Genomic DNA, 15,103 nt, shown 5'->3' with positions numbered 1-15,103 from the left:
TATCAGATTGACCCTCGAGACACTTCGCAGTTGAAGTGGGTGCGACGGCATCACACGTCATGAAGCTCTTATCGGGGTTATCTACGTTACAGTGAGGTCCCAGCAGCGCGGTTCAGTGCATCCAGCGCAGTGAGGGGTCCGTCGGAAGTCGCCGTTATGCAACCGTCGGAAAAGCACCATGAATTGCGCGCCAGACTAACTCGAATTGTCTCTGTAAGATAGCGGGGACCGCGGAAATCAATGATCTTTGCGACAAGGCAATTCGCATGGGAACATGCGCCGGAACTGGATGCGATGGAGGTGAAAATAGATTCATTCAAGAGTCAGTTGATCTCGCTTCCGATTCATCGCATCCTCAACCCATTCATCCCCGATATCGTATCTTTGCCGCAGTCACCATGACACAAGACACCAAGCATGAGGCTCTTCAGCCTGTTCATCCCTCAATGAAGGGCAAACTCGACCCTGTCTTTGAGAAGCTCTACAACGACAACGTCGCCAACACTCCCCTCAAACCAATTGATCTCGGCATCCTCCGATCGAAATACTCAGTTCTCTACTCGTACGGCACTGGCCCCGCACCAGATGTCGCGCGCCAATACGATACCCAGATTGTTACTCACGAGGGCATCACTCTAGATGTTCGAGTGTATGAGCCTGACGCTGCAGGTCCATGGCCTGTGCATATCGACTACCATGGTGGCGGCTGGGGTCTAGGCGATCTTGATACCGAGAGCCATATTTGCAAGCACATCTGCAATGTCGCTGGCGTCGCTGTCATTGATGTCGCATATCGCCTTGTACCCGAGAATGCGTTCCCTTGTGGTGTTACCGATAGTTTCGCTGCTCTGAAGTACATCTACGAGAAGGGCGCTGAGCGATTTAGCATTGATCCTGAGAGAATCTCTGTTGGCGGAGTCTCAGCCGGTGGGTTCATTAGTCTTGCGCTGGCGCACTTGGCCCGCGATGCAGGAATCCCTCTCAAGCTCGTCGCTGTTGGAACACCAGTGATTGACGATTTAAGTCAATATTCTTCAGCATCAGATTCACCGTTCAAGTCGATGCAAGAAAATGAGCATGCGCCCACACTCAATTGGGGCCGACTAGCTTGGTTCGACAAGCTCAAATGGAGTTCGCTGGGCTCAACCCCTGAAGAGATCGCTAAGAAGCGTGCGCAAATACCTGCGATTTATGGCAACCTGTTCAAGGCGGACAACTATAATAATCTCGCAAAGACTGTCATTTATACAGCTGGTGCCGACCCGTTGAGGGACGAGGGCGAGGCTTACGGCATGAAGTTGATTGAGCATGGCAATGAGGTGACGTTGAAGAGGTTCCCTGGCGTACCGCATCCGTTTATGCATATGGATAAGGATCTTTGGCAGGCGAAGGAGTTTATTCTGCAGACTGCTGGTGCTATTCGAACTGCTTTACATGAGCTATAGTCTCAGACAGTGTAATTGAACCATTCTATTAAACAGAGAAATGCTATAAGCATCGATATCGTGAGTCTGTAAATCAACTCGCGAGAGAGAAAGGGTGCAATTGATGAGCCCGCGATGCTCAGAGAATTGGCAGCTAAAGCCAAGGCCCGTCGCTGAAGACCTCGCTGTTAGCGGGCTATCTCCCCATACCCGACAGCGCTATCTAACCCCGCTTGGTGCCACTGTAGCGCCTGATATGACGGATACCATATCACCAAACTAGCTGTTAGCAGTCTAGCACTTACGCGCTATCAAGATAACGAGGGAGCCGGTTCCTAATTCCGGGTGACCCATACCTCCTCCCTCTCATTACCCCAGCTTTTCCTCCTCCTCGCTGACCTCGAAACCATGGCGACGCGCGAGCGACCGAGTAATACCTGCTTACGGTGCGCCGAGATCAAACAGCGCTGCAAGGGTGGTGTGCCGTGCGATCGGTGCAGTAGGTTGAGCCTACCTTGTCGTCCAAAGGGGTACTCGGCTTCGTTGTCCGGGGAGTTTGGGCTTGACGGTCGTGATGGGGTCTCTGTTGGGCAGCCGAAAGCAAAGATACGCAGGGTGCAGACAGGCTGTTTGACGTGCAAAAGGCGCAAGAAGAAATGCGATGAGCGGTAAGCACCAACCTCGTTTGTCTTGACGAGCCTGATCTCATCATTGTCATAGCAAACCCAGCTGTGGCGACTGCAGGAGACTTTGCCTCGACTGTTCGTGGCCGACCGAGAGGGCAAGTAGACCGAGGCTCAACGGCTGGACCAATGAATCATGGCTTAGCGCAGAACAAGTCCTCGACCTGTCGTCGGAGACATCACCAAGCCCAAATCCTTCGCCAGGTTCAGTCCAATCCAACGTGGACCTGAGTATCGCCGACTTGCTATGCCAAATGTCGACAGCCGTTCCCGTAGATGGTGCCGACGTTGACATAACGGCGACGTTACCAGAACTATCCTGGGACTTGACCACTGACACAGGCTGGCTCGATATTCTCCCGGAAACACCTCCCATTGCGGAAGACTCACCAGACAGTCTACCAAATACCACGCTCACTCTGTATACGCCGAGTTTGGTACCAGACATGACATCTCCTCACGACAAAGCATTGCTAAACCATTACTCAAATATTGTCGCCTCAGTGCTATCAAGGCATCCAAATTCAACATCAAACCCTTACCTCAGTTATCTCGTTCCCATGGCCGTCTCAAACCAGCTCATCCTTCATTGCGTCCTCGCTTTGAGTGCAACGCATTGGCAGAAGCTTCAACCTGACATGCGAGATAGGGCACTGTATCACAAAGGCCAAGCGACGCAATCTCTGGCCGGTCTCCTACCTCATGTAGATGGGGGTTCAGTGGATGTCGCGCTGGTATCCTGCCTACTTCTGTGTATGTCAGAGCTGTTCGATGGTACCTCAGCAGGATGGAAGCTTCATCTCCAAGGCGCAAAACGACTCTTGTCAACAGTCAAATCTCAGACCGGTGGTAATCTGACAGGTCACTTTAAGTTCTTTGTCAAGCTGGCGCGCTTTCTAGATAGTGCAGCGACAACAAGCACCTGCAAGCCTCCTCTGATAGACGACAAGACAGTGGCAACTACACCTGAGCCGACGGAAGATGCCAGCAACGATGATGCTGCAGTTTATGGAATACCGAAAGAACTGTTCCACATGGTCGATCGTGTGAATAATCTGGCCAGCAAACGAGGAACCAGAGTTGATGAGGCTTCCGAAGCTCTGTTTCGCGAAGAAGCTGAAAGAGTTCAGGGGAGATTGGATAACTGGGCTTACGACTATGGTGGTCTCGCAGGCGCCGTCGCGTCCTTGTCACCTACCAATGACGACGTCCTCCACGCAACAACCGCATACGAATGGGCACTCCGCCTCCGACTTCACCAAATCACAGAAGGGTACTCACTTACAGAAAAGGTATTTGAGTGTGTCCAGCACATTCTCGACTCAGCACAGAAGATCCGTTATGGCAGTCCCCTCGAGAGCTGCCTCCTATTTCCTCTGGTGATGGCAGGTGGTGCATGCAACTGTCTTGAGCAGAGAATGGTCGTGCAAGATAGGCTGATGATCATGGAGCGGACTTGTGGGTTCGGATATGTACATCAGAGCCGCGAATTAGTAGAGACTGTTTGGAAGAGAAGAGAGACCGAGAGTATGGTTAATTGGGCTAGGATTCGGTATGAGGAGATGGGCGGACTAGCACTATACTGATAACAATGTAAGATAATACGACCAGACGCAATTGTACTCGTGAAACATTTAAAGAAAAGGCTATGAAAGGAGAGGACTATTTTAAACGAGCTATATATACATTCCAACACTCTCTACGAAGAGACCTGCGTATCATTGACCAACCCAGCGATATGGGCATGCATATCATAGGCACAGACCTCATCAATTGTCAACATCCCCGGCTTCGTGTTCTTGCTCGACCAACCAATCCTTTCATTCAAGTTCTCTCTCGCACGCTTGCTCGCTTCTTGCAATCTTGTAGCACGTGGCTTGCGCTCCGCCTCATACAGCTTGAGACGCTGTTCAACACTCAAGTCCGAATACTTCTCTGAAAAGAGGATACCCAATGCGCCCGCGTCTTCGATGGCCATGCAAGCACCCTGACTTTGATCTGGCATCATGGGATGCGCAGCATCGCCCAGCAGTGTGCAACGGCCTTTGGTCCAGTAGGGATAGGGATCGTGGTTGTACAGACGCCACATCTTGATGTCTTCGGCGTTGAGGAAGAGCTTGATGAGCTTAGGATCTAACCCAGGGAATGTAGAAGCAAGAACGTCGCCAGTGGTGGAGATGTTCCAGCCATCTTCCTTGGTATCATTCTTCTCGGCTGGATAAAAACAGTAGCATGAAACAACGTTGTTATCGCTGCATGCTGATAGAACGATCTTGGTCTTTGTGTCGCCGCCCCAAAACTCGATTGCCTCGTTGTTGATATACTCCTCGAGGCCGAGCTCACGTAGCTTGTCGGCGTAGATGATGCAGCGATAACAGCAAGATGTGCTGGGCACAAAATTTGGAATAACGCCAAGTTGCTCCCGCATCACGCTTCGGATACCGTCTGCGCAAATGATGGCATCATGCGTAGCCTCATTACCGTTCTCAAAGGTGATGTGACCAGTTTCAGTGTCAAGCTTGGATGCCCTGTGCCATGTCTTTAACTCAGCAGGCCGACCTTTGCCGCTTGGCGACAAAGCAGTGTCTTTGAGGTGATTATGCAGGTCGATTCGATGAAAGTTGTTGTAGTCTGTGCCGAAGCGTTCGCGATAGTCTCCCAATGGGTATGTGCCTTCGACTTCTCCAGTAGAGTAGTCATGGCGGATGAGGTTTCGCAAGATGACTGGCTTGGCAGCGGGAATGTCAACGTCCCATTCTTCCAAGAAGCGAGAGCCGTTGGAGGCGACTGAAAGCGATGCACCGACTTCGCCACCAAAGTCGTAGCGCTCGTAGAGAGTGACTTGGTGGCCGGCTCGTCGGAGGGCGATGGCGGCGGAGAGACCACCAAGACCGGAGCCGATGATGCCTATTGAGAGAGACGTTTCTGTTCGTCCAGGCATGTTGTGTTGTGAAGAGCTTGTGTGGATAAGTCGAGGCTATGATTGAGCCGTTTGGCTTAGGGATAGAGAGAGGTGCTACAGGATGCAACGAAGTACTGTGTAAGATGTGATTGAGGATTTTGACGAGAAGATTGTAATTGAAGTTCTAATTATATGTATCGTAGTCTTATGCCCGGCGCTCAACGCGTGTCATTGCTCTCGTCTCATATCATCCCAATCCCAGCCTGCTCCGCCCTCGGACGACTGAGGCTGAAAACCACTATCTCAAACCGCGCGGACCGCTATCAACACGGCGAACCCAAGAACCATTCCTGGGACCTCGAAGCGACGGGCGGGGAAGAAATCCACACGATTTCATTGGTCCCGCCCATCAGGATCCGACGGTTGCAGCTTTATCGCGGTCTAGCCCAATCTAGATAGAGTTTACCGACGTATCATCATTCCCCAGGTTTTTGGAGTCCAGACTCGGAGCTATGACTTGAATTCTATCAAGATAACATTGCAACTGCTCATGTTTGGCTACTAGATACCCTAAGGGTGGTATCGCGGGCTCGAGGTACTTAACCCTGTCTTGTCGTCCCATTGAGGCATCTCCTTTTGGCTTCAGTACAGGCTGCCTTCGTCAATCGATCGCTACCTTGCCACCGATTGAACTTTTCACTCAAATATCTGACTCTTTCTTCAACTCACAACAACTACTTGTGCATCGGACAGGTGAGTACCTAACAACTTGCACTGCTGCATCTGTCTAACTCTTGTGGCAGCTTCACCATGACTCCTACCGACAACGAGAAGATCCCAGACATCATGCGTCCTCCCTCCGTCACCAAAGGCTCAGTCCAAGATGTCATCAGCGAAGCATCCCTGAAGCCGATCACTCGCAAAGTCGACTACCACCTCGTTCCTCTTATGCTAGTCTGCTACTTCCTCCAGTTCCTTGACAAAGTCCTCATCAACTATGCCAACATCATGGGTCTTTCGGAGAACCTCCACTTCACTGGAAATGACTTCTCCTGGATGGCCACCGCTTTCTTCATCGGTTTCGCCGTTGCTGAATTTCCTCAGGGTGTCTTGATCCAGAAGTTTCCCGTCAGCAAGGTCCTTGGCCTCAACGTTGTTCTCTGGGGTATCGTTATCTGCTGCTCTTCCGCTGCTCATAACTTCCCTGGTATGGCAGCTGCGAGAACTCTTCTTGGCATGTTCGAAGCTGTTATCTCGCCTGCCCTCATCATGATCACTTCACAGTGGTACACCAGAAGACAAGCAACCCCAAGAACCGGTATCTGGTACTGCGGTCTTGGTATCGGCCAGACTGTTGGTGGACTGATCTCTTATGCTGCCCAGCATGGTAGCCGAACCAGCAGCTTCCAGAGCTGGCGCATCATGTTTGTGTCAGTTGGTGCCTTCAATGTCATGATCGGTCTTCTTGTTCTCTTCTGGATGCCTTCCAGTATTAAGGATGCCAAGTTCCTCACAGAGCAGGAGCAGGTCATGCTTCAAGAAGCACTTGATGCTGATCAGGGAGGGAAAAGCGCCAAGGTCTTCCGCCGCGCTGGTATTTGGGATGCTCTCAAGGACATCCAAGTTTGGTTGCTTTTCCTTAACACTATTCTCATCGTTATCCCATCAGGCATCATCACGACCTTCTCTGCTACTCTAATCCGCGGCTTCGGATACGACCCCAAACAGGCCGCTCTTCTCAACATGCCTGCTGGCGTTGTATCAGTGTCAGCCACCTTACTCAGCACTTTCGCCATCCTCTACGGGTTCCCACGATGGCTGGGTCTTTGCCTTCTCATGGTCCCAACTCTGATCGGCGCAGGGCTCATGTCCTTCTACTCCAGCAGTCAAGCCGGCTCTCTCGCTGGTATCTATTTGATCAACTTCGACGTTGCACCTCTCGCACTAATTTATGCTCTTGTCGGAGCCAACGTTCAAGGGTACACCAAGAAGGTCACTACCAACGCCATCGTCGCTGTTGGCTTCTCCATTGCCAATATCATTGGCCCCCAGACTTTCCAAGCGAAGGATGCCCCAAGCTTCATCCCTGCAAAGATAACTGTCTTCTGTGTCTGTGGTGCCTCCGTGGTTATTACAATCCTTACCAGAATTCTTTATGGCCTTAGAAACAGGAAGGGAAGAGTTTCACAGGATCTTGGTCAGAGTGGAGAGGTTGATCCGGATACCATGACGGATAGGAACAACCCTAACTTCTTCTACGTTTACTAAACAAGACTAGTTGGTTTATAGTAGTTTATTGCTTTAGGAATGAATTTAAGCCAGTTAACCTATCACATCTGTCTCTCTGAGAAATAGTTTACCCTCTTTCTAGTCACAATATGGTTAGAAGCATCACGGCACTAAAGTCTTAGGGATTGTAAGTATTTAATGGCGCTATTCAAACTAATTGATCCTCAAAGCAAGACTACCATGGGTTCCCGGTTGGTCCACCGAACTGCAACCTGTAAGCAAGAGCCGCTCGCCGAGGAGTTAGATCCATGAGCTCACAGGTCGTTGGCAAAGAAGACAGGCTTGGCAGCATGTTTGTTGACGCGAAGGCTCAGCTGGTCGGGTCGCGAGTAGTGGCCGACAATGTCTAAGTTCTGCTTCGCCTTGTACTTCTCCTCAAGGTTGATATCAGCGTAAAGAATACCCTCCTCGTTAGGAGCAAGGGGCTTGACAAGCTCCTCTCCGAAAGGCGAAAAGATCATACTGAAGCCGCCACCAGACTTCTTAGTATAGTCGTAGCCTTCAACGTTCGCCTTCTTATGGTTCTCCTCAGTCATGATCTGACTTGCCAGAAGAACGAAGCAGGCTCCCTCCATGGAGACGACGTGAGAGAAGGCCTTGCAGCATTCGGGAGTGATATGGTATGGCCACTCAGGGACGTTCTGGGGGAAGATGGAAGGCCAGCTGGAGACGTGGATATCGACATCCTGGGAGTATTCATAGTAGCGGAGAAGTGTCTGGGTGTGCTCCCAGCAGTTAAGACCAGCAACCCTGCCAAATTTCGTGTCGGCGACATTGGTCAGAGACTCGCCCTGTCCGTCACCGTAGATAGCACGCTCAACATGGGTGGGCTTGATCTTGCGGCGGTGAAGAACAATAGTGCCGGTCTCGTCGATGAAGGACTTATTCCGTCAACACACCGAAAGGTTCAGTTAGTAGCACAACTCACCTGCGCGATGTAAAGAGTTCCCCTGTATCTCTCACTATATCCAAGGACTACAAATACGCCTGCCTCTCGAACAGCAGCTCGGATCTGGTCCATCTCAGGTGACTCTCTCTCCAATGAGTTCTTGAAGTACTCATTGACCCATGGTGCGTTCTCGGTAGGCGAGTTGGCCCAGATGCTCCTAGAAATGAATAAGCTGATCTGCCCATGTTTCGTAAGTCTTCTACTTACCATGGATATCCAGGAATGAAGACTTCAGGGAAGCCGATTACGTTGGCACCGTTCTTTGCTGCCTCTTGGATGAGACCGATGGACTTGTTGACACCGCCCTGGAGATCGTTCCAGACGGGCTCGGCTTGGATGGCGGCGACTTTGAGGGACTTGGACATCTTGATAGATTGTAGTTGAGGTTGTGAGTTTGTGTTGGTGGTTGTGTTGTTGATGCTTGTGTTGGACCGAGAAGGATGATGAGATGAGGAATTTGAGGAATTTGAGGGCGACTTGCTCCTCTACTTATACTTGTGAGACTGATACTCATCTTGTGGCAAAGATGCGACGATATTTCCCATCTCAGCATCTATCTGTTCTTGGTGGGGATTGTTTGAGGGGTCTATCCGGATATCAGATTACCTGGTGATCATCAAGGTCGGGTGATTGATTCCCGGATAATTACTCTCCTTGACCCCAGTTACCCCAGATATGCCAAACCTAATCTCCGCACGCCGGATTTATGACATCCACAATTCCACAATAGGCCACAGTCAATATACGATTGGTTACGTGTCAGACCTCGCTCATATCGGAAGCAGGATAATCAATATCCTAGGACTGGATTAAGCTATATAATCAGATTAGTAGCACCAAAGACAAGGCCTCATTACAGTCCTAAACTAAACGAAAAAGTCCAGAGATGACTCCCCAAAACACTGGTCATACGTCCAAGACTCGAAAATATCGTCCAGCGAATAAACATGCTCAAAGCTACCCTCCGAGCCGTGATCATGGAAAACCACAAGATCGTCCATTTCATACCGTTCAAATTGTCGCCTGCTCTCTTCATTGATCTCTTGTGCGAGACCATGAGCCCAGATGTCGATTTCCCATTCCCTAGCCAGGGACAAGATCGCTCGAATGGACCGATTGGCCCAATTCCAGTTCACATTCATCTCATAGAGGGATTTAACGCATATGTAAAGACATCGCATAGCCTCACTTCTGCCGTAGTTTCCTGTTGACTTAATGTGAAGAAGATGGATGATTGCTGCAGTGAAGGCTGGGTGGACTCCTGAGACAGGCATATTTCGCTAGGCGTTGTCAGTTTGCTAGGATAGTTAAGATCAAACGATCACATACCATTGTGTAATTCTTTCTGAATATCTGTAGAATCCTAGCCATCTTGACGGCTGATTCCCTGCAGGACTTTGAGTGAATATCTCCTCCCTCTGGATCATAGGCGATGGTGCTCTTGCCAGGGTTGAGGAGCTGAAAGAATGGTCGATGAAGTAGCAATATTGCGTGGTGGTATTGTAAACTGGAGAATAGCCGTCAGTGAGATACCCTTACCAGATCCATAGTTACTCACTGAAACTGATAGACATATGGCGGAGAACACTGAAGACTGGAACTCGAAATTTTCAAGCTTTTCGGCAACTGGTCAAAGAGTCCGACAGCTTGTAGATGAGCTTTCATAACTCGGTCTTCTCTTTCTTTATCAGTCCATGCGTATCTCTGTGCATATCTGTACCATGTCAGCTGCCATCCCTTGCCACTTAAGTATAGATTTCTCACAGCTGGTCGATAACCTCCGAGGTAGCGAGCACAAGGTCACAGGTATACATCGAGTTTTCCAGAATATGACTTGTCGGATATGGAGCGGATATTCCATATTGATAGTCAGATAAGAGAGGGCTATGTTGGGTGAGTCCTTTTGGTTTGGTTGTTGTGATGTTGTACTCTTGGATACTGGCCGGCCGGCCCATACCAAGGCAATAAAGTCTGTTCTAGTCGTCAGTTTTCGAAACATGCCAGTGCTCTTTGGTTGTTTTACTTGTCTAAGAAATATACACCCCAGAATGTGACGTTCCTGGCCTCCACGTCATCAGCGGATACTAAGCCTTTGGAAGCGTACGGTGAGCAATCACAATGAAGGCCCAGGTTCATGGCCATCCTGGTCGCCATACCGATGTACAGGAATCCGAGACCCTCATTGTCAATAGTTGCCCAGTACAGGCCCAGAAGGGCTGTTGCTTGAACCGTCGACGTCGTTGGAGCTTCACATTCGTAATGAAGCATGGTCTTGGCTTGAGCAGCAAACGCTTCACCAGCCGTATTTGCGTCATCGGGATCAGTTCGAAGCTCTAATCTCGGAGAGTACCGCGACGATATTGCTAAAATCGCCGCCATTAAAGAAGGCGTGCAGTACCGACCACTCTTCTCGACGTATAGATCCCTGACGAATAGCTCTCTTGGGACGATGTACTGCCAACAGTTCTGCCATCGCCAGAAAATCTCCAGTAGGTGATCGCGCATCTCGTCAGAGGGCGTGATGAAATCGGGCATTTTTTCAGCGGCCTCTATGCCGCGAAGTCTGGCTTGGATCGACGATGGAACCTTAATAGAGTGGTTGGGAATGATGGAAAAGTTGCTGGATGCGCCGAAATAGCGCAACTCTCCAATCTCACCAAGAGTGAAGCAACCGAGAGCATTTGCGAGATCATCCATATCTTCTTCGCTTGTGGTACTGTTTGGGTCCGGTTGAGAAGCTTGGGTAGTGCTTACGAAGGCCACCTCCTCATGGTCACAGTTGCTGCTGTTCTTTGCAGAGTCTGGTGTCCCAGGATCACCATTGCGCTGGGCGAGTTGCTTCTCCAAGCTAGCGACACGGGCTTCCAACGCGTTGATATATGCATTTGTATGTCGTCTGTCCGTATGTGTTAGTGCAATTTCTGCCATAATGCTGTGTTGACGTACTTTCTGTTACTTTCAGCCTGGGTATACTCGCAGTCTTGTTGGCGGTCGTAGCATGCGCTGCATCTTGGCTGACTGCCATCGCACTGCGCATAGCTCGAGTCAGCTACTATCACATAGGTAGATCGAGGTCATGCGACGTCACTTGTTCGTATAGAGGCTCAAGTCGTGCAGGGAGGGGAGCATTACCTTTGTTCTCTTGACCCGGCAGCCGTTACAGGCTACCGAAGCCCGCTTCCTGGGGTTAGGTGGGGCAGAATAAACAGCCGTCGTAGACATGATCAAATGCGTGATGCAGAGACTTGAATTCTTAATGCGTGATCGTGTGAGAAAACAAGGAGCCGCGGTGGTAAAATCTGGGGTAATAATTGCAAGTTCTCCACTGTCGTTGCTGCCCAGGCCCAGGGCAACGGAAGGTTTAATGAATCCGAGGGGAAGAAGCTATTCCCAAAGCACGATAGCTTATCTGTAACCCTCTCGTACAGAAGGCCAAATCGATATCTATGCCAAAATTCATCTCTTAGTAGGCCGACCCTATACTATACAGTACTGTAATTAATATTCCTTATAATTTAATATAAGTAAGGTAAATATAGGTCTAACTAATTATAGCCCTTTACTTAAGAGGGTTATATAGCTTTATGTAACTTTACAATAGTTATCGTTAATCTTAAGTTTAGCTTTATTTTTATTCCCTAAATTTATTATGCCTTATAAGGTAAGAAATCCCTACTTTTAGTATATTATATTTACCTATAATTGCCCTCTATAACCTAATATATACCTTATTAAATTTATATGCTTTAGAGCTTTATTTTTATTTTACTTTAAAGCAATTTAAAGTATATTCCCCCCCTAATTTTATACCTAAAGCCAGATTATTAAGGTATTAGGCTTTAGCCTATATTAACCCTTTCCTTACCTTACCTTTATACCCTTTTATGCCCTTATATTATATTAATTAAGGTTATATAATTAAAGGCTTTATTTTTATATCTCTTTTATCTTTTATTCTTTATATTTTAGTATACTATATAAGTAACTTAAGGCTAATATCTAATTAGAGGACCTATCTAGATATTATAAAGACCTATATAATTTTATAATATTATGCCTCTCTATAAAACCGTAAAGGCTAAAAGGGAGCGCTTAGCCTATAAAGCTAAAGAAGCCTATCTTATAGAAAAGGTTAAAGCTAAATATATTACTATAGAGAAGGCTAAAGTTAAGTATATTGCTATTAAGAAGGCTAAAGCTAATTATATTACTACTAAAAAGGCTAAAGAGAAATATATTGCCTTTAAGAAAAAGCTTAAAGCTAACTATATTACTACTTAAAAGAAAAAGGCTAAAGAAGCCTATATTACTGTTAAGAAGTTTAAAGCAAAATATACTAAATTAAAGCAGCATTATAATAAGCTTATAGAAATGCTTACTTATATTAAAAAGGAAATAGATAATAAAGCTCTTAAAGAGGATTATATTATTAAGAAGAAGTAACTTAAACGTTAGCTATATATCTTTAAATATAATAATAATAAAGACTATAGAGCTATAAAGGAAGCTCTATAATATAATTTTAGTAACTACACTTTTAAGCATTTAGCTAAAAAGGTTAATAGGATTCCTATCCCTACCTTTAACTATAAGGCTAAATGCCTTTCTATAAACCTACAGTTAACTATCTAGGTATATATAAATGCATTAAAGAATTATTCCTATAAAGGCCTTATATATATAAAGTTTAATAAAAATAAAGTAAGATATTTAATTACTTTCTATTTTATATTATATTATATTAATTTATATAGCTTCTTAAAGAGCCTAATTTACTCTTTTTATATAAAAAAAAAGATAAAAACCTTAAGGCTAAGTATATACTTAAATTCTTATTATAGAATACTAATATTATACTTTACTATCTATATAGATTTATAATACTTAAATCGCTTCTATATAATAAATATATATCTAATAATAGTACTCTTGCCTATTACTATATTATAGCTCTATCTAAAGGCTATACTAATTACCTCTAAAACTATTCAAGACCAAACTGCAGCTATATTAGGGGTATATACTTATAATGCCTTATATATCTCTATATTAACTTATTTAACAATAACTCCTAAAAAGCATAAGGCTATATCTAATACTATCTCTATTACTAGTAATAGTAGTAGCTTTTTATCTAACAGTAAAGAGGACCCTATAGATATATTAAAGGACTTTACTAAAAAGGAGTATTATAAACTCTCTTAATTCTTCTATAAAGTTACTAACTATAAAAAGAAGAAAAAGAAATCCAAGGGTAAGGGCAAGTCTAAATCTAAAAAGGCAAAGGGCAGTAAATAAGGTATTTTAATTCTATATATAACTATTTAAAATAGTACTGACTTCTTCTAGCTACCTATAATTAGTTTTTAGGTCTTTATTTTTATAAGGATATGGCTTATAGGTTATAAATTATAACCAGTATTATAGGCATATAAAGCACTATAGAGCATTACAGGCTACTATAAATAACTATAGGGCATATAAAGCATTATAATACCTAATAGTAAAAGTTTAATGTTTTTATTAACTTACTTTATTAATTAATTATATCCTTAAATTATATCTATAATAGATATATATATAGATTTTATAATACCTTATAGCACCTTATAGTACCTTATAGTTCCTTATTATAAGTAATTTTAAATATTTTTCTTAATGTTACTAGCTATAGTTAGTATAGTATATTTATATACTGTATTTTAAGGCTATATACTATAGTATAAGGCTATATATTATTCTTTATAGTCTTATCTTAAGCCTCTTAATATAAATTTATTTTCTTATATTATATTAATCTTTCTTTTAACCTTATAATAAGCTCTAGAGGGCGCCTCCCTATTAACCTTAATACTTTCTATATTTAAATTAAATAATAGAAGTATTATAACCAAATAACTGCAGATAATATTATATAGCATATTTTAATTAAGTTTAATATTTTTACCTCTTATAGAGTATTATATTAATATCTTTAGACTTAGCAGTTAGATTAGATAATATCTAATATAACCTAGGCCTAAACAGAAGATATTAAGGTATTATAAAATTATATTAAAGAGCTTTTCTTTAAAAATATTCTTAAAGATAAAAATATCCTTTTCTAGTTATAAAAGAAAGGCTTTATAGTAATTAATAGAGGGCTAATTAGAATATAATAAAGCCTTAGCCTTTTATAGTATCAGACCTCTAAGCAGAAAGAGAAGTAATTTATTAAATTATACCATTTCTTTAAGAATAATGCCTTATTAAATACTAAGCTATAGTTATTTAGTTAAATATATCTCTATACTTATATTTAGTAAAAATAGCTATCCTTAAGTTAATAGGCACTATATAAAGCATTTTATAACTTTATGCCTATAAATATAACTAATTAATAGAATATAATGTAATACTATTAAACTAAATAGATAGCACCTAGGCCTAACTTTATTTAATTAATTAATACTTATAATAAGTTAAAGGCATAAGGGATTAAAATATATACATTAATTAATACATACTTATAGTATATTATATAGCTATATATTAGTATATCAGCCAATATATCATAAAGTATATTTAAGTAATACCTTTATATTCTAGAGAATCAAGAGAGTATGCCTCTTATTATTTAATTAAATCGTAATAATAAAACTCTTATAATAGCTAGGGCTTATTTTTACCTTTTACAAGCATAAAGCTCCCTACAGGCTACTACAGCTTAGTAAATATAATTCCACAATTATTAAATATACAGCAAAAGCATATATAATAAAAAGATTAAAAGTTAATAATACTAACTTAGCAATAGTTAAGTAAGGCATTGGCATATATATATATATATATATATATATATATATATATACTACTA

General features: G+C 44.0%; 6 protein-coding genes; 3 read left to right on the top strand and 3 right to left on the bottom strand.

Annotated features, from left to right (window-relative positions):
• Positions 1–398: 398 nt before the first annotated feature.
• On the top strand, positions 399–1,445 carry FFUJ_14392 (related to esterase/lipase; the record flags this gene model as incomplete). The annotated part of the gene is made up of 1 exon (XM_023576745.1): positions 399–1,445. The coding sequence occupies one exon, from the start codon at positions 399–401 to the stop codon at positions 1,443–1,445; it is 1,047 nt and encodes a 348-aa protein (XP_023429650.1).
• A 387-nt stretch (positions 1,446–1,832) lies between these two features.
• FFUJ_14391 (uncharacterized protein) lies at positions 1,833–3,693 on the top strand (the record flags this gene model as incomplete). XM_023576744.1 has 2 exons in its annotated part: positions 1,833–2,092; positions 2,145–3,693. 2 exons carry the CDS (start codon positions 1,833–1,835, stop codon positions 3,691–3,693), a joined length of 1,809 nt encoding a protein of 602 aa, XP_023429649.1.
• A 113-nt stretch (positions 3,694–3,806) lies between these two features.
• On the bottom strand, positions 3,807–5,048 carry FFUJ_14390 (related to salicylate 1-monooxygenase; the record flags this gene model as incomplete). The annotated part of the gene is made up of 1 exon (XM_023576743.1): positions 3,807–5,048. The coding sequence occupies one exon, from the start codon at positions 5,046–5,048 to the stop codon at positions 3,807–3,809; it is 1,242 nt and encodes a 413-aa protein (XP_023429648.1).
• Positions 5,049–5,819: 771 nt separating this feature from the next.
• FFUJ_14389 (related to allantoate transport protein) lies at positions 5,820–7,277 on the top strand (the record flags this gene model as incomplete). The annotated part of the gene is made up of 1 exon (XM_023576742.1): positions 5,820–7,277. One exon carries the CDS (start codon positions 5,820–5,822, stop codon positions 7,275–7,277), a length of 1,458 nt encoding a protein of 485 aa, XP_023429647.1.
• A 275-nt stretch (positions 7,278–7,552) lies between these two features.
• FFUJ_14388 (related to aliphatic nitrilase) lies at positions 7,553–8,612 on the bottom strand (the record flags this gene model as incomplete). XM_023576741.1 has 3 exons in its annotated part: positions 7,553–8,179; positions 8,227–8,404; positions 8,455–8,612. The coding sequence occupies 3 exons, from the start codon at positions 8,610–8,612 to the stop codon at positions 7,553–7,555; spliced, it is 963 nt and encodes a 320-aa protein (XP_023429646.1).
• Positions 8,613–9,113: 501 nt separating this feature from the next.
• Positions 9,114–11,469, bottom strand: FFUJ_14387 (related to pathway-specific regulatory protein nit-4; the record flags this gene model as incomplete). XM_023576740.1 has 7 exons in its annotated part: positions 9,114–9,527; positions 9,577–9,754; positions 9,806–9,961; positions 10,012–10,218; positions 10,271–11,143; positions 11,194–11,276; positions 11,380–11,469. 7 exons carry the CDS (start codon positions 11,467–11,469, stop codon positions 9,114–9,116), a joined length of 2,001 nt encoding a protein of 666 aa, XP_023429645.1.
• Positions 11,470–15,103: the final 3,634 nt, after the last annotated feature.

The sequence above is a fragment of the Fusarium fujikuroi genome, chromosome FFUJ_chr04 (genome assembly GCF_900079805.1).
Source record: "Fusarium fujikuroi IMI 58289 draft genome, chromosome FFUJ_chr04".
NCBI lineage: Eukaryota > Fungi > Ascomycota > Sordariomycetes > Hypocreales > Nectriaceae > Fusarium > Fusarium fujikuroi.
Note: the sequence above shows the minus strand (reverse complement) of the source record. Positions and strands in the feature narration are given on the sequence as shown.